Below are 25,761 nucleotides of genomic sequence, written 5' to 3' on the forward strand. Positions count from 1 at the left end.
TTTATCCTTTCTTTGGTCTGAACACCCTCACTCCCCTGCCTGGCTACCCTGTCTGGCTCTTGAAGCCAGGACAGCCTGGAACCTATTTGGGTACCTCAGTACATTGATGTTTTCCTGCCTCATGGCTATGTCCTTTGGCTCTATGCACAAGGTGTACAACCCACAAAGAAAGTGAGGACCATTTTTCTTCAAAGGTGTTGGTATCAGGGAGGGATACTGCCGGAATCAAAAAAGTACTTTGTTTTCCTAAATGAGGTCCAGCTCTGAGAAAGGCAAGGTATCACTCCAAAACATGTACATGCTTCCAGCAACTGAGATTATCACACCAGGAATTTTGTAGGCCTATAGTATCAGAGCATGGTGCTAATAACACCAAGGTTTGACCCCTGTAGGGGCCTTTCATTTAAGAGTTGGACTCAGTGATCCTTGTGGGTCCCTTCCAATTCAGAATATTCCTGACTCTGTGTGAAATACTCTTCATTCACCTTTGGGTTTAGCCCAATTATTCTTCCGAAAGTAGTTGTTTCTCCCCTATCACTGATGTATTGGGAGGAATTAGGGGAAAGATGACGGTACTGGGCTCATAACTATGAGTATGAAACTTGGTACAATAGTAAGTTCATCCAGATAGAGATAACCATGCTTCAAGCTGGCTGCAATAGAATTTCATGTGCTATGGAAGTAACCAGGGAGGAGAACAGCTACTTGCGATCACGCCTCCAGCAAGCATTGTGTCTACAGGGATATGTTTCTGGGTACTGCTACTTTTTTTCTTCTTCACTCTTCATCAAATCCATGACTTCTGCTGCATCCACAAGTAGAAACAGATGATTTTTCATTGTGCTTTCAAAGATGAAGCAAAGCAGTAACATGCAACAGTAGCATGCAACAGAATGGGACTGGTAAGATTTACTCTATCCAACATTACCTTCTCTGTGTTATAGGGCATGCCTGAAGGAGTGTAGGAATCACAATGGACCTTCAGCTGCTATCTCCAGAGAGAGGAATCATTTTGCAGACACTTGCATTTTGGCTAAAGGAAACTCCAACATTGCCTGTAGTGCTGTGCACTCTCTAGCAAGGGGCTCAGACAATAGTCTTTTCCTGGTGTCAACACAAATTTGTCCTTTCCCTCTCTTCCTGCACTCCAAGGACAAGTCTGAAGGTAACCAGAGAAGGCTTCCTCCTCTCCAAGTCGGAAGGCATTCAGGGGCATTGCTGGGAGCCAAAGCCAGCATGTGGCTTCTCTGGGTGTCAGATGTGGAATTCAACATCAGGAAGAAAATCCTCATGGGTTCCAGCTCCTGGGTCTCATTACAAAACTAAGTGATTGCATTTTCTGCTTTCTGTGTGTTTAGATTTTTAAAAGGCACAAGCACTTTCTGGTTTCAAAGTGAGAAGCAGTAAATACATTGGCTTTTGAGTGTTTCTTATTGTCTTTATTTTCAAGTAAAGTATTTTAGTTCCTGTACGTGGAGCCACTGCCAGCTTTCAATATACAGGATATTTAAGCTACCTGGGACTCTGTGCCATTGTCTTCCCCCTGACTTCACTATGTGTAAGTGAGACTGTTATTTTCATAATGTACAAGTAAAAGCTTATTGGTAGCATGAGCGTTTCCAGTAACTACTGCTGGAAAGGTTAGGCATGGATCCCTTGATGAGATATCACTGTGCTCTGGTAACAGGGATATCTCACTTCACTACTGTGTGCAAGGTGGTTTGTTGTTCTAAGAGTAGTAAAGTGTTTTGTTTTGAATATTATGAAGATTGTGTAATTCAGATGTGCTGGTCAAAATCCCTTGAGCACTCTGTTATTCTCAGCCCGAGGCTCCTCACTGCTCAGCGTGAAGCTGGAGGGGACATTTTTCTTTTTTTGCGTTATCAGCAGAGCTAGAATGTTCTGACAGCAGGAATACCACAGTACCACATCTCAGCTGAGAGGTAACCACTCTTTAAAATTGATCTGGCATGATATGAAGTGCTTGGACCTTTGGAAAGGGAACAACAAACTCTCTTGGGGGACCCACACCCACTCAGTTTGTCTTAAGATTAAAAATTCAAGGCTGGGATTCCCATTACCTAAATTTAACTTTTCAGGAGTCAGGCATTGGTGGTCAGAAGCCAGTCACATTGGCTACCTGTCTGGTCAGAGGAGAGATGGGTTGCCAAAACATGGTTCACCCCTGTCAAGACAGCTGCCAGAGTAGATGGGAAGATTTGCCCTCTGCTCCTGCCTTTGCAGTTTATTTGAATCTTAAGAAAAACACCAGCCTTTTGAATGGCTTTGAGGGGAATCTACTCCTAAGTGTTCAAAGCTGCTGTAGAAGACTGATATTTTTTCCATGCGATTATGTTGTTGGGGTGGGTTTTTTCAACCCGCACGCTTGAAACAAATGTGAAACCTGTTAAGAAACTAACAGATGGGGTTTTCTTCTGTCTTGGTTTGTTTTTTTCTTATGTGTGTCAGTATTTTCCAAGGGAGGCGTTTGATCTGAGACAGGCTTGGATGTCAGAAAACTATGCACTGATCCCTCAGAACACAAAATTCTGTTTCACCCTCAGAGAAGAGAGGGTGGTCACAGAGCTGAGAGCAGAAGGGTAAAAGGATAGGGCTCTTGGCATGTCCTCTTCCATTTGCCCATGAAACAAGTTTATCCAATACTTAATTTGATAGATTAACAAAAGAATCCCCGCAGAGCTGGAAACAAGCTTCATTATGCCACTTCCCAACAAGTCTCTACAGGATCTAATTTAACATATTTATTTGCTCACAAAAGTGCTTGAAGAACAACAAACCTGTCCTGTACAAGAACAAAGAAACTCTCTATTCCCATACTTTTCAAGTTGAATTAATAATAACAGTAATTGTATCCTTCTGTTCTTTATTTGTACATGTATATCTGATTCTGTACAATGAGTGAGATTATCCATAAAACTTCCCTGGGGCCCGAGAGTGCTTTGGACTCAACTAAAACACCCCAAATGCCCTTCACTAGAAGACCCCCCAAAATATGCCAATTAATTCTACAACCACCCATTTCTGCGAAACGCCCAGGGGCCCAAGCACTGGGTAACAGAAAGCAAGGGATTTTGGGAAAAAGAAACAACTGGCTTTACTCATGCACACACATATACTTTTATAAATACATATTTCGATATATGTATGTTTCTATGTTCACCTCTCTGATCAGTACTTTTTGTTGGCTTCTCCAATAGCTGCTGCTCCCTAGTAGGAGGAAGTGGATGCCCAGATTCTCTTAGGAGGATTTATCTGATCAGTACATGACAAGAGCATCCATCACACATTGCTTCCTCTTACACAAATTCCTTGATGGTGAGCCAAGGTCACAAATGTGAAGAGACTGTCCCCACAGGACTGCTGACAGACCTGGTCACCTACTGTATGAGAAAAGGGCAAGAGGTGTTTCAGAGTCCTTGTTCTCCAGAGCTGCAAAGCCAGGATTCGGTCTGAAAATGAGAGAAAAGAAACAGAGCTTCACCCAGACGTGCCACACTATGGACATTACAAGCAGAAACCATGCTGAAACTTCTAAAATGGACTTAAGCAAACCACTTGATCTTGACATTTAGAACAGAGCACCTGAGTAGTTCACTGATGTCCTGAATTTAGTTGCCAGAGCAGGTGCTTAAGCCTGATTTTCAAGGCCACAGTGTGTATGACCTGATGTCTGCTTCATGGCGACAGGGAAAGGATGTCTTCTCTTCACCCCTGGCCATTAGAAGTCAGCCCCATGCACAGAGCACACAGTATAGACTTTCCCAGGAGTTGATGAATTCCTATGGGATGTGTTCCTGTGTATCTCAACATAGACCAGTGAAGTGCTGCAGGCTGTGCTTAGTTTCCACACATAAATAGCCTGGGATTAGTGATGTTCTTGGGATTAAGCATGTGCAAAAAATACTTTGTCAGAAGAAGGAAAAGAAAGAGTATGAGAATGGAGATCAGTGATGTACATTCTACTAGCTGCTTAATGCACACAAAATTTTCAGAACAAGATTAGACACATGCTGCCCAAACTGTTCAGCTACTTGTTCATCAGCTTGCAAAACATTGCATCAAATCCTGTTAGATTAATAGGAAAATATTTTTTAAATGGGGAAGCCACTCTCACCTTTTTTAATATAATTTTTCTAATAATTTCCAAGTCTACAGAGATCTTGTCTCTCCTGTCACTATAGTTGTCTATTTATATTTACAAGAAGGTAAACCCATTTTAAGAAATCACCTGTTTTTAGATTAGAGGATTAAATAAAAGGTTTAAACGCCAGAGAAATCAGCACACTCGTTTATTTGTCAGCATTCCCTGATACAGCAATCCTGTGATGCTTGGATTCTTATTGTGGAGAAGGAATAGTGTTGCAGACAGTGAAATGAAACTGAATCGATGATGCATGTCAGCAGCAAAAAAAACCCCAAAAAATTGCTTTTCAGAAGAATTTAACCAAACTGTTTAAATTATTTCTTCAAACAAGTGCAGGTGTCACACACCTCCTTGTTACTCTCGATACAAGTTACTACAGGCTGTTGTTTATTTAAAGGTTCAACTGTAGGAAAGAAAAACAAATATGGAAAAGAAAAAATACCACTTTTCATATAAAAATTCAAATTCTACAAAATATTGCCGATGGCTTAGAAAATACAGAAAATGCAACAGTGGTTCACGGGTTCTTATGTATTTTCAGGAGGGCACACACTGCTGCCACGCCTTACCAGGCAGGGGCAGGATGGTCTAGTGCTGGTGAGTCTATGGCAAAGACATAATGCTCAACTCTGCACTGATCTTTCAACTCTCTATTTGTATTAGTACCTGTGCAGTACATGAGGACTAAGCCAAAACCAGACACAAGAATGGTTAAATGCCTGCATTTTAATGAGAATATATTGCTTTAGTTCCTGAGTTTATGAATTGCTTAGCTACATGTTCCTCTTTATTGCTCTTCTCCATCCTACAGGCTGTGAACTACTAACTTAATACTCTTCCGCTTCCCTGTTCACACTGTTTTTCATGTCTTTTTTAACCTGACTCATATTGCAGCATTCTAGGCTCGGATGTGATTAAGAGTCACCAGATGGTATTACTGGAGACGGTTTTGCTTATCTTATTTAAACTGCCTTATTTGAGACCAGTTCCTTCCTGAAGAATTTTTTATGGCCAAGTGTGATACATTGCCAGTCTCAGTTGTTAAGAATTTGAAGAGTAAAATCTATTTTGTGTAGATGAAGTTGGTTTTTTTTTAAGACTGATGTGTGGGTTCTGCCTGTTGGTTACATCTATGCAAGCAAACAGCCAGGAGCCTTGTAAATCCAAAATCAATCTGTGGAGAAGTTTGCCTATATTATTAAATTTGTTAGGATCCTAGAAAAGTTGTAAAGGTCTCATACTCTTAGGGGGTGGAAAAATCAAAGCAGCATGAGACCTCTGCTGGATCACTGACACAGAAATGTGCTGCTTTGAAAATCAGTTGTTTATCAAAAGGTTTGCAGGCATATACTGCCTGCGAAAGCTAAAATGGAAATGCATTTTTTGTTTCATCATGCTACACACAGTAATGAGGAATAGAACAATTCAGTCTGATGAGAGTTTTCATTCCTTTTCTTTTAAGGAAAAAAATCCGAATAGCTTTTTCTTTTGCTGTACTTGCCTTGTTCTACTACTTTAATGTACAGCTTTCACTGGCTTTCTCAACTGCCACTTATACACTTTCTAAAGCACAGGAAAATTAGTTTTTCATACAAAAGGGAAGAGGTGTTTCATAAAAGGAAAAGCAGGAGTTCACTTTTACTGCAGTCATTTCTCACAGAAAGGACAGGGAAAGTGAACAAGATCTTTGTTTGGTGGCATTTTTAATGCTCTTGAAATACTATAATATTCTGTGTAACCAGTCTCTCTTTAAGAACTACCTCTTACTGCATCTACAAAGAAATCTGCAGTAGTGAACTAGAAAGCATACACAAGTTACATGTCATATTAGAACTATGAAGAAAAAGAGATCTAGACATGTTTTCCCCAAGCTTTCATGTCCTCTTCTTGTTCTCTTCCAACAAGCCTTTAACGAACAGCTCCCTCACTGTGTCCTCCATGTCCTACATAAAGATCCTTTTGGAAAAATGAAAGGTTTTCAGACCTGATGCCACTCTCACCTGGGTAATGGGACTCTGCCCACACAGTTTAATAGCAGCCAGGCTGCACCCCAAGGACCTGATGTTGCAGACTCCAGAGCACATACTGTGATCACTGAGTAGCCTCATTTAGCAGAACAGGCAACCCATAACCTTCTCACCTCTCTCAGGAAAGCGTCAAGGCATTTCAAGTAATGCCATAATTGTAACACTCCCTAAGTTACTTCATCATTCATCAGTTTGAAAACCGAGTTAATTAAGTGACAATAGAGGGGTTTGTGCCATAAAGGAAGCAAAAGAAGAACATTTTCATGCCTCGAGGTGATTATTATTTAAGCCTTGATCCTGCTAAAGTTTATTCACTTGCTTAGGTATGTAGCTAGTTCTGCTTGCTGTTATGTAATTCCTTCAGCCTGTGCCCACTGACTCCAGCCAGGGTGGTACCTCTTCCATGGGGTTGGATCTCAGCACTCTGGAATATGAGCAATGCCAAGGTCTGGGTGAGTTGGTGCAGAACAGTCCTGAGTATCAAATCACGGTTAACTTTTCAGCTAAGTTGTGAGAGGAGCTGAAAACGCCGTGCTAGTGGGAGAAGTGAAGAGGTGGGGGGGAGTTTACAAGTTTGTCTTCAGATGCACAAAAATTAAGCATCTAGTCTAACTAATTGTGTGGGCTTTTTTAAATGCTCAATATGAAGGAAGTTAAGCATCTTATCTAAGAGGTCAAGGTGGTGGATGTGCCTTGCTCCAGCGATGACAAGATGGAGGCTGGACAAGTACCTTAGATAAGATATGCAATATTTAGAGGACTAAATTCAGATGAGTTGAATCCCATCCTTAGATTCCAATAAAAGGAATCTGAAAATGTGGCATAAGTTTTGGCACATGGGCAAAATTTGGCACTACTGCCTCTTCATTCAGCTGTTGTGCCTGCAGCTTGCACCAAAGACACCAGCCCATTGCCAATGACACACATAATGTGAGCAGTGACAGTGAGGTCTGACAAATTCTCCTTTCATTTAACTTTTAACTAGAAGACTTTTAATAAATATATGCAACTAAACTAATAAAAACAAATTTAATAAACACTGATATAGCTCTTTAACAGCAAGTACACATATATAGAACAAACTGCAACGTGGTAAACACCTGTCCGCTCCGTCTTTCAGACTCTGTTGCTCTCTTGCCAACGTAAACAAGTAGAAGACTTTCTAATGCTGACTGTTCTGGGAGCAGTTGTTCTCTACAGCCCAAACACCTACTACTCTCTACAGAGGCCTTGGACTCGAATGAGGAAGGGAGGCTAGAATGAAATCAGGCCCTCCTGGGTCATGCTCATTGATGAGCGAAAGTGAACACAGAGAAAAAATCAATCTCAACACTGGCAGCATTCAGAACCAGCAGACTGACTCTATAGCTCCGAAGTAACATGGAATTCAGGTTCCTATTAATTTGTCCAATCCCTCCATTTATCGTATAGTAAACCAGGAGTCATTTAGATTACGTCAATGAAGCCAAACTTATATAAAATTATTTTAAGAAAATGCAGCCTAAAGTTTGTTAAAAAAATTCCTATATGCAAGACTCCATTCCCTAGAGCTACTTTTATTCTGTATTTTCCCCTGTCAAACTGAAAGAAAGAGGACTATTCACCAAAACAAAAGCAGTTATTCAGTGTTTCATATACTGACAACATTCATCCTCAGGAAGTCTTTGTCGATTGTGCCTCGCATGTATAGTAATAAAGTAAAAGAAACACAAAACTGTAGTGTCTCCATATCCTATGGATGACATGAGACTATTGTCCAGTTATGTTTAAACAATTGCACCACCACTCATAGAGCGTCTCCCAACAACAGTAGCCAGTTACCAGAGGTCAAGCAATCTCTTTAGCCAATTAAAACCAGCATTTCTAGACACTGCTTCATTCAGATATTGTTTCTAGTCTGAAGACTAGTGAATGATAGAAAATAAGGCAAATAAATCTTATATTACATTGACATAGCATATGTAAACAACAATTAACTCCTCAGTGCAAATTATGAGATGGGTTTTTGTTTTCATTTCAAGTAATATACAATCAGATTTGTGTGTAATCTATCTGAGAGCTTCAGCTAATTTTAAAAGTGTTCAGAGAACTAATACACATGTGTGCATATAGATTAGAGCCTATATAAGTATATGTTTAAGTATATATACATGTACCTATAATGTAAGTAACAGCCTTAATTACAGGCATATGAAGGTCCTTAAACTAAAAAAAACCTGAAGGGTTCTAACATAACTGACATGAAAATCAAAGAAGCAAAATGATTTCTACTTCAATTTTGTATTTTAGTACTAATTTTATAAATGGTAAATGTGAGCTATAATGGGAGCTCACTAATGTTTAGCTGCCCACTAGAGACCCTTACAGTAAAAAAAAATAATAATAAATGAACTCAGCTGTCAAATAATGTAAAAAATAACCTGCTGCAGTCAGCAGGACAGAGAGATGCTAAAACAGTCGGTACCCCAGGGTCCCTGCAGAGCCTGGCTCTGTGCAGCTAATAGGCTTACACTCAGCCTCGGGCCTGCAGCAGCTTCCTGTAAGGCACAAAAAAAAGCTGGGATTCTGGTAGCACCAACAAGCAACTTGAGCTTCAGCTCTAATGTATCACAGTTTTGCAAAGCCATTTTTCGTCTACATCCTTGATCTGTCTGAGAATGATACCTGGTGCTCTTCTACTGTCCTCTCTTGAACATAAACCATGCATTTTTCTTCCAGACAATTTCTTTTGCACCATTTAGTTTTGCCAACAGTCATCCCCCAGAGTCACAGATTCTTGTTTCCCTTTTCTGCAAGAGCTATTATTTAATTTGATACGGCACTTTTCCTGACCTTTGTTCTCCCTCTTCTCTGGCAAATTTTAATAATTTTTGCCACCATAACCCTTACAATCAGTTATATAGGACTTCCTGATTTCCATATATTTGATTTCCTGATAGTAAAGAGTATTTTACTGCTATGTTTTGTTAAATTCAAGTTTCAAGTTCAGATCTTGAGCATAACTTCAGTGCTTCCCCTAGTTCCACCTTGTTGTCAGGAAGCTGATCCAGGATGAATGCTTTTCTGCTAAAACTTCTTCCTGTTTCTTATCAATTATAAAATGAGGGAGTTCGTCTAATTGTTTTCAGGGTGATTTTTCTGTATGAACTGGATAGATAGATCTGTTAATTCCTAGATGTACAGATAGTTAAACCACCTCAAGAGCACTGGTGATTGAGTACTCTCTAAAACAGGCTCCGTGACTCCTTATTCACATTATTCTTTCCTTCTCCTTATTCCACCTTGTACCTCTTCTATCAATCTTCACCCTTGCTCTTAGGAGTTACTGTCATAATATATGACACAGTAACTGTGACACCACTATGTCCTATCTCTGCAACACCCATTAGATTGGCAGAGCACGGACCCTGCTGGTTCAGCTGCATCAGGAAGGTTAGGAATAACCTCGGGCACTCAGTAATCACTTGGCTGTTTCCTATCGTCTTGTGTTATACTCAGTTACTGCCAAATGTGAGGGGCCAAAAATAAATCCTTAAAGCATATTGGGGCATTCAGAGGAACAATGCAAATAGTTTTAAACAGCTGCGTGGTTTTATTTTCCAGCAATATCAGTCTGATGAGTAACTTACAAGTAAAAAATCATGATTCTTGCTGGCAGCGTGTATTATAAACTCTACAAAATTCAGAGGTCCTTTTGTTGCCTTCTTGCTGGCTTTGCAGAAAGGTGAGGACCTGAGGAATGCCATTCCCAGAAGCCTGCTGGCATAGACAGAGAGGCTGATAGGACCCACATGCTGGTTTGGCTGACACAGAAGCAGCAAACAGGCAAAAATCAATGTTCTTCCAAGGTGAAAGGAATCAGTTTAGTAAAAAAAAAAAAGAAAAATCTGAAACACAAAATATGATTTTTTTCCAGAGGCCAGAATGAGAAACCAATAGTGTATAGGAGCAGACAGGGGGTGGCTGGCCCTTGCTTCCAGGGTAGCTTTTTGCCTAAACGCTTCTTAGTAAGGGGCCTGAATTCAGTTTGAACTGAGTCACACCAAGTTAAATGCAAACTTGGCTCTGTAAGAATTAAAAAAAAAAAAAAGGTCACATGTTTCTGCAAAGGTATTAAAAGTATCCTGTTGAGGATACTTTGTTGCCTCTGTGGCTGCCAGAGAGGGAAAGAATCCTGATCTGTCCCACGGCCAAACCCCGGAGAATAAACCCTTTTTCTCAGGAGCCTTTCACCTTCTTGGGCTGCTCTGAAATCTGGAGACAAATCAGAAATTACCTTGAAAGAAATTTTGTGGTGGTGTGTTCCCTCTCCTGAAGATGATACTGTTCACAGCTGCATCAAAGGGAAAACACTAGAGAACAGTACTTGGACTAGAAGCTTTCAGTGTCAGTCTAGGGATGTATGTTCGAAGGGTCACCAACCCCGCCAATAAAACTGTTGGGAGAGAATGCTGCTCTTCTGAAAAATGACAGACAGTCTAACATGTTAACAGTGGGTTATGCTGTCATTAAGGCTATAAAGGATATGAAGTTTTGTGCTTCGTGCATAAACCAGCCTCTCTGTCAGCCTTGGCAGCAGTGGAAACTTAGCAAATAAGATGATTATAACTTGATTGTCCATTGTGGGGGTTTGGTGTCTTTCTCTGAAGCATTCGATGCTGGCCACTGCCGGAGACAGGATATCTGGACTAGACATTGCTGGACTACTAATCTGATTTAGTATAACCAGACCTTTTATTCCTATTAGCACATCTCAGTACAGAGTCAGGTTTCAAACTAGTACTGATGGCCATGAAATGCTAAATCCACAGCCCAGTCTACTTGTAGACACCTGGTACAATTCTTCTCAAAGGGAATAGAGCGTGGCCAATTCAACTTACGCCATGTCATATTTTCAAACAAGAAGTAAAAAACAAGTTGTATACTTTATAATTTTCTCCCAGAAATTGAAAAAGCAATGATGATGAATGATTTTGTACCTGGAGGGCTAAATTCACATGACGGTTCTGCAAAGGAGACTTAATAGAAATAAGATTTGTGCATCTGACTACAGGATTAAGCTCCAAAAGCAGAATAGCCTTTTAAGCTCTCTATGTTGCTAGCATTCCTCTTGAACAGCATTTCCCCTTTTTTGCTTGATCCTCAGATGCAGAAAGTATTTGTTTTCTGATGTGTATGCCTGTAACACTTGCTTAGGGGTTTATCTGCAAGCTGATCCCAGACTCAGCCCGCATTTACACTTTTGCAGGGTCCCTTGTTCCAGCCAACTACTGCTGACCACAACTCTCATTTCCTCTCTCTGCAAATGTGAAAGAATACTATCATAACAGCCTTTCTTAGTATGTGCCAAAGAGAAAAGGTCTTTTTTCTGTTTTATATTTGACTATCCTGCATTTCAAATTACAAAACTGGTGGGATTTACCCCTATCATCATATGCAGTACAACTTCTACCAGGATCATCATGCAACACCTCTTTTTATTCATTTGTCCAGCACAATCACCCTAAAATGATCTCTAGCATGTACCAATTGTGCCAGATCCTCCATTCATTTGTTTTGGTCATCTGGGTGAGAGCTGGGGAGGAAAAAAAAGCATTCAAATGTGATATAAATATCACCTGTTGAGTAGACCAAATACTATGAACCATTTAGGACAGAACATGATATTACGTAGACCATGCTGTGCCTAATACTGTGTAATTCTGGTCAGCAGTCTTAACTGTAGATTAGTTTAGAGATAATAATAAATAATAAATCAAAAAGATAATTGACATCTCTTGGTCAGTACAGCTATATGTCAAAGAGAGGAGCCGATTCTCATTTATGCAACATTTGACAGAAAAGTGACCAACTCGACTGTATGCACAAAGCATCAAGGACCTGAAATTGTCAGGACTTCTGACTTCTCCTGTACCCCACTTCTTCATCAACTCAAATGTGTGATCCTTCCTCTTGATGGACTGCTAAAACAGATGCAAAAAGCAAAACCTGGAGAATCATGCTGGTTTCTTTCCTATGGTGATTCCTATGGATGTACTTGTCTTTATGCACCACAGATGAGTTCTTCCATCTAAATAATTAAAAAGAATCATCTCCAGTGCAGCAGATGTGCCCTGCTGCTGCCTTCTTGCCTTGCTGACCGCTCATTCAGTTTGCCTGTGCTTGTTTGCTGTCCTTACTTGCCTGACTTGCTCGGGCACATGGACTTCTTGATGTTCAGCTGAAGGGTATTTCCACATAACCTTTGGCAATTCATCCTGTGAACTGTAAGGATTACACGGTCTGCCTTGCCTCCTCACAGCAGAGCAGGTGGGAAGGGGCCATGTACCTCAGCTGTCACAGTGTGGCCAAGGACAAATTTTGAGTTGCCACCAATTTCAGTTTACGGTAGGAGACAGACGTGATCTGCAGGGTGTCTACAAGGCCTGACCGACATTGGGGATGTCACTGACTCCCAAAAATGTACCATCTAAGCAATTAGGCTGGCAAAAGAGGGAGTGACGTACTAAAGTCATATGATGCATGACAGTACAGAATCCTCACAGAGATCACACATGTAGGGTCACTTCTGCTGGCCCCAAATCTTCTCCCAGGCATCAGACCGGGCTGCTTGCTGTCCGATCTGTCTTCTGAGGTAAGTGGTTTTGTGCTATTTTGGGTCAGAGTACAAAATAAAGAATTATAACCTCTACAAGGGACGGTGTCTCACCAGGAGTTGCCTTTGCAGCATGAAGTCTTAAAGAAGAAAGGCAAACTCAAACTTTTAGTATTAAAGGGAACAACTCTGTCCTTAATTTCCTGTGGTTTTACATGAGATTTGTCCACAAAGGAACCATCTGTCACTGTCTGTTTGATTTTCTTGATTTATCTTTTTTTCTTGGACAGTTTCACAGTATTGGTATGTGAATGTGCCTCTCCACACCCCTCTCAAAAGGTCAACTCGTTTCTTCAATAGATTTGCACCTTGTGTGGATTTTTGTGTCTTTGAGGTGGAGTGTACTTTTCATCAGGCACTGCCTTTCTTTGTTGAATGCTGGTCTCCGGGAGCTGGATGGAATAAGGAACAAAACACTTAACGCACACACCAGCTCAGGTTACTTGGATCCCTAAAAACATGGAGCTCTTCAGGAAGTGGGCTGGCTTTTGAAGGGGCGTTTGACATGCTGAAGGGAGTGCTCTTTCTCCAGGTGCTTCCAAGCTGGACGTCATTGTTTGCACTGTGAAGCTTACTGGAGCTTTTTTTCGTTATTAAAACTACATATTTTGGGGGAAAAAAAGAACCAAACACCAAAAAAAAAAAAAAACAAACCACCCAAGAAACCCTGAAGAATAATGTGAGAAATGAGAAATACAAAGAAGTGATGTACAGACCCAGACTTGCAGATCTGGGATGCAAAAAACCCCAAACCAATGACGTGAAATATAGCAAACTTCCAGGACCTGAAGGAGGCCTACAGGGTGGATGGAGAAGGACTCTTTGTCAGGAACCATAGCAATAGGACAAGGAGTAACAAGTACAAACTGAAAGAGGGGAAATTTAGGTTAGATATTAGGAAGAAGTTTTTTTCTGTGAGGGTGGTTAGACAATGGAACATGTTGCCCAGGGAAGTTTTGGATGCCTGAACCAACGTAAGGTTGGACAAAGCAACCTAGTCTAGTGGAAGGTGTCCCGGCCCATGGCGGTGGGGGGGATTCAGACTAGATGATCTCTATGGTAAATTCCAACCCCTTAACATTTAATGGTTCTACGGAAATTCCTTTTCTTTTTTTTTGGAAGCCGTCCAAGAGGACAGCGCGGGTCACGCGCTGGGAACGGGACCCGCTGCGGGAGAAGGGGACTGCGAAGGGCGCACCCGTGAACGCCCCCAAGGAAGCTGCAGCGCCCTTGGGAAAACGCCGATTTCCGTGGCGGTCGGGGCGTCCCCGCTGCCCGCCGGGGGAACCGTCGCCGCTGCCGCGGAGCCCCCGCAGTGCCGCCCCGCCGACACTGAGGGAGCGCGGCGAGGGTCGGGGGGGCGCGCCCGGCGGGGCGGGACGGGGCCCCCGCGGAGGGCGGGCGGCCCCGCCCCGGCGGCGATCGGAGCCCGGCCGCCTACAAGCCCCATGGTGCCGCGCGGGGCGGCGGCGTGTTGACGCGCCGGGAGAGGGGGGCGGTGGCGGCGGCGGGCAGCGGAGGGTCGTGTCTCCCCTGCCGCGTCCCCTCGCTCGGCTCGGCGGGCGCCATGTTGGCTTGAGCCGAAGATGACAGGGGGCGGCTGCGGGCGAGGATCGCGCTGAAGGAGCGGCACCTTCGGCTCGTGGCGCGGCTAGCGCGGCTCTTGGGGGGCGCCCGGAGCGGCCGGCGGACGAGGCGGGAGAGGGAGGGAGGGCGGGCTGAGGAGGCGGCGGCGATGCGAGCGGAGAGCTGAGGCTGCGGGAGGCGGCCGCCGTCGAACGCCCCCCGGCCCCCCTCCGAGTGCCGCGGGGGAGGGCTCTCCCCTCCGGCCGCCCTCCCTCCCCGGCCCGTGTCCCCGCCGGCGCTGTTGGATGCCGCACAGCGCCTAGGGGGGGCCGCAGCCCGGCGTCCTCCCCAGCGGCCCCGGGCCCACCCCGGCCCTCCCGCCTCCCTGCTCTGCCGACCAGGGCAGGAGCCAGGTCCTGCCTGCACGCCCGGGTCGCCTGCGCCGGCTGAGGAGGTGACTTGGACGCACTATTATCCCGCGTGAATCATCCCGTCGTCATTTGCCGAGGCTGGGAGAGAAGGCAGAGGGAGAGAAGGGGGGAAAAAGCCCGCACGCAGCTCATGTGGCGGTGTAGTCCTGCTGCCTGGTCTACCTGGCACCGCTGGTGCTGCTGCCGCCGCCGCCGCTGCTGCTGACAGGGATCTGCTGCCATCTCTGGTCTCCCGCTGGCTCCTCCGGTACAGCCTGGCACCGCTGCCCCTGGATATCCCTGCTCCTCAGCCAGCCGCCTTCCCCGCTGCTTGCCGGGCACCTATTTCGCGTAGGGGACGTGGAAGCTGCTGCCTCCGACACTGACACCGGTTTTGTTTCTTGAAGATCTCCGGCGGGCTGCTCTTGGTGCTGCCTTTTTTTTTTTTTTTATTATTATTTTTAAAGTTCATTTTAAGCCATTTAGGGTAACATCAAAATGTCCAGCAGTGTTCCAGCTGATATGGTGAGTCTTGGACTCTTTATTAGTGGTATTATTATAGAATAACGTTTATTTCGACCTGTTTTTGGCAGAGAAGATGGAAAGAAGGGTGTGGGAAGAAAAAACCAAAAAAGTCTCCGTTGCGTATTTAAGGAACATTAAGTTCCCAGTTAATAACCCCCCCTCCCGCCCCAGATGCTGGTTCTGCTTCGCTTTTTGGTAGCGGAGTGGGAGATCTGCAGCGTCGCCTCCTGTGTAGCAAGGAAAGGGGGATACCAGCGCTCCCTTCCCTATGGCCGTCAGTACCTGACTGCTCACGCTTGTCTCGTGTAGCACTGCTCTTCAACACCGTTGAGCATTTTTTGGGGGAAGATAAATCGAAGTAGAACATTTGGGATGAATTGCTCGACACGGTTTTGTCCTTTTTTTTTTTTTTTTTTTTCTTTCTTTAAATACTTCTTAAACTTGACTTGTATCTTGCCGACGCTTTGTCGTCTGATGTTGGTGGGAAGTTAATCTGTTCACTTGCTGCCGGGTCAAGAGCGAGAGAGAAATTCTCGTGGGCTTTATTTTCATGGCGAGGTTCTTTGTGCACTAGCTGCAATCTGGACGTTTTTCAAGGGCACTCCTAGTACTTCTTATGGCGGACTGTACTTCAGCTTGTATTGGATACTCGGCTCCGTACATTTAAAATAGGAAGGGATAGCTGGGCATGGGGAGGTAGGGTGAATCAGGTCTGCTAGGTAATCGTCCGTTCAGCACGACTTTCTCCGTTTGTATATAGTTCCGTGAATCAGGATACATTTCCACAAATCACTTAATTGGGGAAAATAAAACCCCAAACTTGTAGCTACAGTTAGGTATGTTAGTTCTTTATTCTTAGGGCAGAATATTTTCATGTTTCTCCACATGACTGTTCACATTTAAAGGTACTTCCCCCCCCCCCCCGAAAGCAGAAGACTTGTCTATGTATTTTTTTTTCCTTTGAGGGTGAAGTTCTGTTTTGAGTGTAAACCTGCCCCGGTAGTGATAACAGTAAAACCGAGTAGCCCTTGTTTCAGTCATACTTATGGCAAGTGGGCTGTTGAAATAATGGTATCCTGTTTGTTGCTTACTTTAAGTGTTTCCTTCGCAGCTTTTGTACAGCAGTCACAATGAGTAAATTTTGACCAAAAAAAACCCAAACCAGTAAGATATTGGGGATGATCAAACACCTTTATAAGCTTACCTTTTTTTTCTCTTTTCTTCCGCCTGCCTTTCTCAAATACTGTAAATAAATTTTGCTTCCCCTGGACGAAAAGAGCGATCAAAGGATTTAAAGTCAGAGGCAATAATCTCCTCAGCTGTCAGTTCTCGCATATTTCTTTTTGGTCTCTCTCTCTGACTGTTAAAGCCTTCTGAACCCCCTTCTTGCTTGCGCGTGGCTGTCTAGCGTTATATCACAGAAATCCTCGCCTTGGCTGTGGAGGATTAGATGCAAATCTCAGTGCTGCTTTTTAAGTTGCCTGGAGGAGTCCCTTGACTGTGACATGAAGCGCACTCCTCTCTCACCCTGGGCTGAGCTGCCACCTCCACACTCCTACTAGGTCCTGGCTGCCACTAGGCCTGTGATGTTTTACATTTTCTGCAAAAGATACAGATGTTAAAATAGGTAAAATACAATTTTGATTTTATGAAAACTATTTCCTTCTGTTGTTACAGTGTAATGAGAATACCACTGCCGGGAATAGCTGGGCCTAGTGCTGCTCTGTTTATTCAAATCAGGAAGAAGCTTGTTATACATAGTGATGTTTAAATACTGAGTCACTACAAAAACACTTGAATGAAGATGTTACCAATGACGATAGAATTTAACTGAATAAATAGATATATTCTGCTCTGGATGTATTCTGCCCTGTCTTGGGATCATTTGTCCTTTATTTTCTGCATTATTAACTGCACTTTCTCTATGAAAGTTTGATGTGTGTTGTGGAAATTCCAGTTATTAATTACAACTAACAAATATTACTTTATAAAAAGAGTGCTTGAAAACTCACTTTGGGTCTCCTTTTGTCACCATCCTCCATATTTCAAAGGAGCTTGTTCAAGAAAGAAAATGAAATTGCCGTTTGTTTGCTCTTTAGAGATGAGCACTTACCAGGCTGTCACGTTGTTTATATATGTTTTTATTTAATGTAGGATTTTGAAGTTTGCATTTCTCTTATCCACCCACTGTGTAATTTGCATTTGCAAAAAACTGATTTCCCATTTCTTCAGGAGTTGGCATCAGTGTGATGGAGTGTCATGTTATGAAGACTCCATTACACTTAGTAAATCTGCTGTGAATTACATAAGTATTATAATAATTATATTATTATATATATATATTATATATATATATTATTATATATATTATATATATATATATTATTAGTAATCTGACTGTTTATGTCAGATTCATGAACTAACCCTCTCATAATAATAATATTGTAATTGCTGCTTCTTAAAAATGTGTTCATTTGTCTTCCTGTCCCACCTTTGAGAATGATGTGCTCTACATAAATTTGTAGTAAATTATCTGATCTTCAGCAAGCTTTGTATTTGTAAGTAGGCATAATTTGACCCAGTCTCCTGTTCTCTGACATTTAGTTGACTTCTTTCCAGAACTGCAGCAGATTTTACCAGCTAACCATTTCAACATCACTTCTTAAATAATTAACACAGTACTTTATAATTTGCATTCCACTAATAAATTGGATAGTGACACACCACATTCCGGTATTGTAAGTTTGTGGTGCATTATTCCTTGGCAATGTGTGCTACTTACAGGTTAAAACTCCACTCCTGAAATAAAACCTGCTAATATTGACCTCTCTACCTGAGTAGTTTCATTACCTTCATTAGGACTAAACATGTATGGGGCAGTACTTGAAGATCATACTGCATATTTAGAGCCTAATTTGGTTCAATTTTTCACTGGTGACTGTAGTGGCAGCAGGGCATCTTTGATATGTTCAGTAATTTCATCAGGTAATTTATCAGTTTTACCATTTGGTAGCAGTTAGAATTTGACTGTGAATAACAGCAGGGTTGTTTGCAAGTTGTATTTCTTTTGTAATGATACATAGACATGAGGTGGTTTATGGACTCGTGAAATTAATCACGCTGTTTTTTTGAGTGGACCAAATGAAAACGGTTTGATATTTGTTAAAACACTGTAGCTGACTATTTATAGCTATGAAAAACTCAGTTCAGTCAAGAAGTTATTCCTCAGTTGAATAATCCCCGTTATTTGAATGGAGTCATCACAAGAATCTGGCAAGCTGCATCTCTGTATTCTGTGTGCCTAAGATACTTCTCCTTCTAGTTACAATTCTTCAGAGATCTTAGAATTGCACAGTCTTAGAATTTAAGTCTGCATGACTGAAAAGTATTAACAGTGTCGACTGTTTCCTGTATTTGGTGCATTTTATGTAGGTATGAAAAGGCTCTGCCAGCGCTCTCTGGGCAGTTCTTTGCATTCTGTCTAAGATATCCAGTTCTTTTTCTGTGTGAGTAGTAACAGAGGGTGATGCTTTTGGCTTGTGGTGGGGTTTTTATTGTTTGTTTGTTTTGCTGTCAGGTTTGTTTTTTTTTGTTTTGTTTTGTTTTTTTTTTTTTGCATTTGATAAACAGCAGAGTGCCAGAATCTGTCAAACAATGAAAAGTTTTAATTTTTTATGTGCACAGCTATTGAATCCATATGCTATACTTAAGAGATGTAGGTGGTATGGGAGAGATTATTTTTAAGAAAACTGAATGTTTGGTGCGAAACAGTTGCAGACATACAAGAGGATGAAAATGGTCTAAAATACTTATATGTTTGGGCAATATTAAAGGGGGGTAATAGGTGGAAGAACGACAAATAGAAACCCTGCTCAGTTCACTCCTTGTTAGTGTCAGCATCTTTAATGGAAATGTGTAGGTGCATGTTCTTTTTTAGGAAATTTAATATAGAATGGTGATGAATAGTTTAACATATATAGGGACTTGCTTTTTCATCCATATTAATGGAGGCTAATGGTGGAAAAGGTTGGACTTGTAACTGATGCTGCATCAGTAGGGGAATCTTAGCATCCAAGAATAAGGCTGAGACAGGAAAGATTCAAAGGAGTAGCTGGTTGTATGGCAGCTGAATTTTGTTGTCCACCATTCAGTCTAAACACTCATTTAGGAATAATACATGTACTTTGTTCACTGATAGCATTTTAATGTATTGGAACAAAATGTGAGAAGTCATACATCTCTGTTCTTCTGTTTTAGCTGCTTTTCATTTTGCCTTCAGTAGATCCTTTTTCTGGTTTTGAAAATTAATGTATTCCTGTAGCCTCTGTGCATAATAGTCATAAGTTAGTCCCCTACTTTTTTTAATAATAAAAGTCTAATTATTTCTCTGTATTTTTGTAAACCCCCACATGTTGAAAGTTCATTACATTCTATGATAAAAATAGCTTATCGAGTTTTTCTGTATGGATATTTTTTCCTTCCCCTTTTTGATTTTTCACAATTGTTTGCTGATTGTAACAGATAGGAGTAGCCTATTTTTTGCCATTTTCAAGTGTTTGTTTTGCGTTGTTTGCCTATTCTTGGAGAAGGAATTGGTGGGATCTGTGTTAGAATGAACAGCTTGAAGAAGCTTCTTCCTGACTGCGTGTATATTGAGCCAATATATAAACCAGTTGAGCCGTTGTGTAGCATATTGCAGTGCTTCTTGTAACAAAATGAAGAACCTCCTTCTTCTTATCTGCAGCAGTGGCCAGGGATAAACTTAGCAAAGCTGATGTTTTGTGTATATAGTTGGGTATACTCCAAAATGATTTGTTTTTATCATTTCCCCCACCCACGTGTTTTTGTTTCACAGATTAAAAAAAGTCATACCTATTTATCTAAAAACCAAAAAGAAACATCTTAGTAACTACTGACTTTTTATTTATGGTATTGTAGTAGAAACTTTGTAACATACTAACACATTAAAGGTACTCTGAAACAGTGTTTGCTTGTCCTTCATCTCATTTACTTTGGGACTGAGCAGCTGCAACCTGTGGATGAGAGGCTGGGCCTTGGTGCAGCTCTATACTTCAGATGGAAGCGTAGGCTGGTGGTGTAAACTGTTCCTTCCTTCCTGCCACCCACCCTTGTTGTTGTTGTTACCTGAATTGGTTTCTCTTTGCTTTTGTTGTCTCACTCCATGAAATACTGGAGGGCACATATACTGAAGGACATTCAACTCCTCCCTTGTTGGGAATGCTGGGAAGCCAGCAGTAGCTGCTGGCAGGTTCCGTCAGGACTGAGAGACAAAAACCAAATGCTGAGTATATCTGAGTGTGGTAAAACGATCACATGTACAGCAGGAACTCAATTCTGCACGTTAAAAAATTTACAAACATCATCTGTGGTAAATGGACAGGTCAGTCAGGGCCTGAATGGGGACAAATTGCACTTCTTAGATGTGGAATTAGGGACAACTTCAGGTATGTGTAGTCTGTGTTTCAAGCTTGGAGCTTGTGACTGCTGTTTGTGCATATATAAACCTAAATTTTAGATCATTCAAGGCCCACATCTCACTTCCTTGGCTTGGCATAAGGCAGTAGTAGGAAGTTAGCCTGGCTAACTTGCAACAGACTTGGTAAGCAATGCTTTCATGATACTGTAAACAAAATGACTATGGGCATGCTTTGCTGGTTTTTTTTTGAGAGTTCTTCCTAAGTGCAACTTCTGTTGAAAGCCATGATCATGGTATTTGCAGTCAGTGGGATTTACTTGTTTTATATTTCTGGTCAGATTTGCTACTCAGTAGAAGTCAGAATGTAAACTTTTGGTGATGTCTGTATATCTGCATATACAGTAGTGAGCAGAATGGAGACCTCAGATCTGACTCAGCCTGTGAGTGCTACACTAGCTTGCAGAAATCCAGAAATATCTGGAAAGTGACTAATCATTCTTGTGGTTTTATGTAAAAGAGATAGTACAGCTTATTTTCAGTCTCTTCTGAGTACAGTATTGGATCCACTGGCTTGGTTATTCTAAGTATGGTGAAAGGTGTTGCTGCTGAGCAGTACTCTTTCTCACATTAAGTCTGTTTTCACAGCAATTAATTGAGCCTACTGAAGTAGCAAGCCTTCCCTACCACAATTTTGCATGCATAAACTTTAGCTCATCATAATTATTAAGGTATTATGACTGAGTACGCTGATTTCATTTTAGAAGTTGTTGAAAATGAGCAGAATGTCAATGAGAAATTTTAATGTCATTATTCTCATGTCAAATCTAAACTTTGAGACCCCAGCTCTTCAACAGTTTTGACATAATTTAGAGATCTGTCTTTTTATATTCAGTTACTGTTAAAAATTATCCTGTAAGTTCTTCTAGAAGGACAGCCTTTAATTTTTGACAGCTTCTGTTATACATATGTTGCAGAACATCTTAAAGCAATGACTGGAACATTTTTCACTTGGTATACCTCTAGACAAATAGAAAGTCACAGATGTACCTCTAAGTGTTGCAAGCACTGATGGTGAGGAAAGACTGAGAGAAGAAAAGCATGAATAATCAAGACCCTGCAAGAACTGGTAGAAGAAGAGGTTACTGAGATATCAGTTGAGGTTCTGCAAACAGCATTGTGCACTTCAATATTATGGGATTTTTTGTATCTGAAAAGAAATTTAAAGGGGGAGAAAAGTTGCTAAACAAACTTTCTAATAATGTAGATAAATTATGTAGGAGGTCTGTTTGTTTTTGAGAGCAATACTTAAAGAAAAAGTTAAGACCTTCTCATTTGTAGGTCTACTGGGCCTCAAAAGTATAGTTCTGAAAAAATACTTAAATGTTGCAGGTTACAACTCATATATTTGTGGAAATTTAGTGTATTTTGTGGTCACTAACTGGAAATGTGTTTAGCTGCTTGACAGAGGATGAGTTTATTGCTACTTGTAAACCATACATAGTGAAGGCCTGCTCTCAATTTCTAGTAAAACTCTGCAAGTATATTAGAAATCTGATTTAAAAAATAGTGTACATTTTCTACAAATAGCAACTGTGTATAAAATGAAGATTTGGCAGATTGCACAACTGTGATACTGCCGTCGGTGTCTTATAGGGGTTTTTTTCTACTTTCTGTAAAGAAATGTGAAAATAGTTTGCCAGTGGCAGGATTACATTTGTGGGTTTATTTTGGTTTGGCTACTCACTTAAAATTATTTGGGTGATTCAGTTTGCAGTTAAATGGAAAGCTTGTGGCACAGTTTAGCTGAGACTTTATTCCATGATACTGTTGTTATGGAGACAAAAATAAACAAAAAACTCTTTTGAGTTTTATGTATCTGATACAGACTAACCAAGTAAAACTTGAGATTCTGTCTAAGGCTTTGGTAGGTTTGTTTTACTGCTACTGAACAAGAAATCTGTGCCTTAGTGGGATGCAGGTACCAAAATGATACTTCCTGTTCAACTGCAGGGATCTGGAGATGTTTGTGTTGGTGTCTGCCTACTGTGACGCTTTCAGTCTCTCTTGAGGGTGGGCACAGGTTACTGTTCAGGCCAGTCTAATTTATGTCAGTAGCTTGGGCCACTGCTGAGGAGCAAAGGTGGTCTTATTGTGGAGTGCTCTTTAGCTGCAGCTGAGGATCTGGATTTTGATCTGTGAATCTACTGGCCATTTGAATGGGAATGAAAGCTTAGCTCCTTTTTTTTTTTTTTTTTAAGGGTGGTCCTGAGCTCTTCTGTAAGCTCTGTGATCTTCATTATGCAATATTAACTGTTTCATGTTGCATAAGAAGTTATCTCAAGCACTTGATAAAAGTGGGAGACCAATTTCAAAATAAACACAAGGAAGCTATATGTGTTTTTCTTTGAGATTGAAAAGAAGAGTATGTTTCATCTCAAAAAGAATAGTACTTCAAAGCCGTATACTGTAGTATTGGTTCGTATCTCCTCAGCTATGTTAGGATATTGTAATGCTTTGTGGTCTGGCAGAGATCCACATCACCATAATCTGTTTCTGATACTTAACATATACTCTAGATGGTACTACTTAATCTGTCCCCAGAATCTAACATATGTTTTTAATATAGAGAAATAATGGAATAGTGATAAAATAGTGAAGTGCAGTGTTAATCAAATATCTTTCATAGCTGAAGTTGTAAATTGAGGATTCTCTTCTTAGAAGTAGATTAGTGCCAATCTGCATGTGAATATATGTGGCATATACTAGTAAGTCTCAGGAAACTTATTATGAGTTACATTACTATAAAATAGTTCTTCTAAAATAGCAGTCCCTTTCAGTATTTATTTTAAAATTAAATATTGTCTTACACGTTTTAGACATGCTTACCTTTTATATACTGTAAGAGAGTAACTAGAAGGCTTTGTATGCTTTTAAAGTCTGAAGTACCTAGTTGCAGTGTTTTCTTTTAATTATAGAATTCATATTTTATGGGCAGTAACATCAAAATAAAGTCAGTTTTTGAAATAGTGTTGTGTGTTTGTGTTTGATGCACAACACATTACTTAGGGCATATTAAATGTGAATATTTATGGCATTTTTCCTGTGAATGAATATGCTTTTAATCTGTGCAAATGAGTTACACATCATAACAGCTGTGCAGTCACTTCTGAATCCAGGTTATTGATCTGTGATGGAAACAAACTTGATTGGACTTGCATGTTTTACTGATTTATACTTTGCAAGCTTATATAGCTATTTTTGGCAATAAACCCTAAACTCTTAGAAAGCTTTATTAAAATGTTTTAGGAATGTGGAATAAATCCCCATTTGCTAACTCCATATGATTCAGTGATAATGAAGTTAACATGAAATCACACACAGAATTCCAGTACCCAGATGAGGATGTAGTGTATGTTTATTAGAATAATTAAAAAGCTGTTCTGTCAATAGAGTTGTGTACTCTCTCTTATCAGAACTTCCTTTGTTTTTGCTTGCATTAATTTTCTGGATTTTACCTGCTGGACTGCAGTGTCCTATACTTAGCAGTACTCGTTATGGGAAAGCATCATGGGTTTTGTACCAAAATATGCTCTAATGTCTATTCTTTATGCTGTGGATTTCCAAGAAAAGCTGTTTTAAAGACCACCTGTATAATTCAAAGATACATTAAGTATTTTATGCAAGGTCAGTTCTGTGCTAGTTCACTTCAAGCTCACATCCAAAGGAAGGAAAGCTTTTATCTCAAAAAAAAAAAAGAAATATGCTAGTGAGTATTTCTAGTTGTCTAGACAGAAGACTGGGGTTTTAAGGTACAATGTATTAGGTCTGGCACTAAGGGAACAGCTTGTTACCGAGATATTTGACTTTGTCTTGAGCATCTCATTTTCATAACTAATGGCAAGATGACTAGGAGCTCTTATTAAACAGGAACCGCTACTGGATTTGGTTTCTGTCTACTTACTGCCTCTGGCCAGTATATTTCCATGAGAATCAGGATTTCGTGCAAACCTGAAAATGAGTAATTTTTTTTTTTTTTTTAATTACATATATTTAAAATTATTTGGAGTTTCAAAATAACCACTGTAGTGGGTGGAATGCTGGGTAGACTGTAAGTGGGGTTGTAATGAGGGCTCTGGTGGAAGTGGCCATGGGTAATTGCCAAATTGTCTTAGTTTGGAGAAGGTCATGTTGGGCTTGTTTCTTCTCACTAGGAAGGGAGAAGGTGGTTCAGGGGTTAGCCAGGGAAATCCCTCTGGAGGGATGCAGTGCAGTTGCAGCCTATTTCTTGTTCGAGCATTCTCAGGCAGGCACTTGATGATCCTAGCTTATGTGCTCCTTGCACTTAGCTGCAGGAGGTAAGTAGGAGTTGGAAAGCTTTTGATGGGGAAGTTTCGATGTGGATGGACTCCAGAGCCACAGCTGTAACTTTCCTCGAATTAACTGTGAAGAATGGGAAATCTCTCTTTATCAAACCTGGCGGTATTTTTAAGCTGAACTTGTCTTTCAGTACAGATTTTGTGGCTTTTAAGCAAATACAGTTTATCTTGTATGTTTTGCTATTGTGAGTATGGTGTATGTGCCATAGCACTACGTATGTCATACATGGAAAACTCATATTAAGAGGGAACTCCTTCCACTTGTAAAATGAAGTACAAAACCAGTCCTAAATACCTGACTGTTCAACAGTATTTATCCATCCTATGGTATAAATGCTTAATTGTCTTTTCGTCCAGAACCAGGTGCTCTTCCCCCTCACCTTATTCAGCACATCCTCATTGTTCAGAGGCTGGATCAGTGTCTTACCTTCCTGTACTGCTCAAAAGTTTCTTGGAAGATGAGTCTTAATCTTCAGCCTTCCCGTGATACTAGTCTCCTTAATAAGTATTTAATAAAAATCCATTACTTTTGGAAAATCTGTGGGAGAAGAGTTTATTATTTATAAAAAATTGTGGATATTGTGTAAATATAGTTTCACT

The 25,761-nt window shown here is 40.9% G+C and overlaps 1 protein-coding gene across 1 annotated transcript in view; it reads left to right on the top strand.

Moving 5' to 3' along the window:
* Nucleotides 1-14,346: 14,346 nt before the first annotated feature.
* Nucleotides 14,347-25,761, top strand: part of UBL3 (ubiquitin like 3) — a 56,173-nt gene continuing 44,758 nt past the window's right edge. Inside the window, exon 1 of the mRNA XM_032678759.1 lies at nucleotides 14,347-15,348. Within this exon, the coding sequence (XP_032534650.1) occupies nucleotides 15,322-15,348 (27 nt within the window). The 5' untranslated portion in view covers nucleotides 14,347-15,321. The remainder of the gene's footprint in view (nucleotides 15,349-25,761) is intronic.

The sequence above is a fragment of the Chiroxiphia lanceolata genome, chromosome 2 (genome assembly GCF_009829145.1).
Source record: "Chiroxiphia lanceolata isolate bChiLan1 chromosome 2, bChiLan1.pri, whole genome shotgun sequence".
Lineage (NCBI taxonomy): Eukaryota > Metazoa > Chordata > Aves > Passeriformes > Pipridae > Chiroxiphia > Chiroxiphia lanceolata.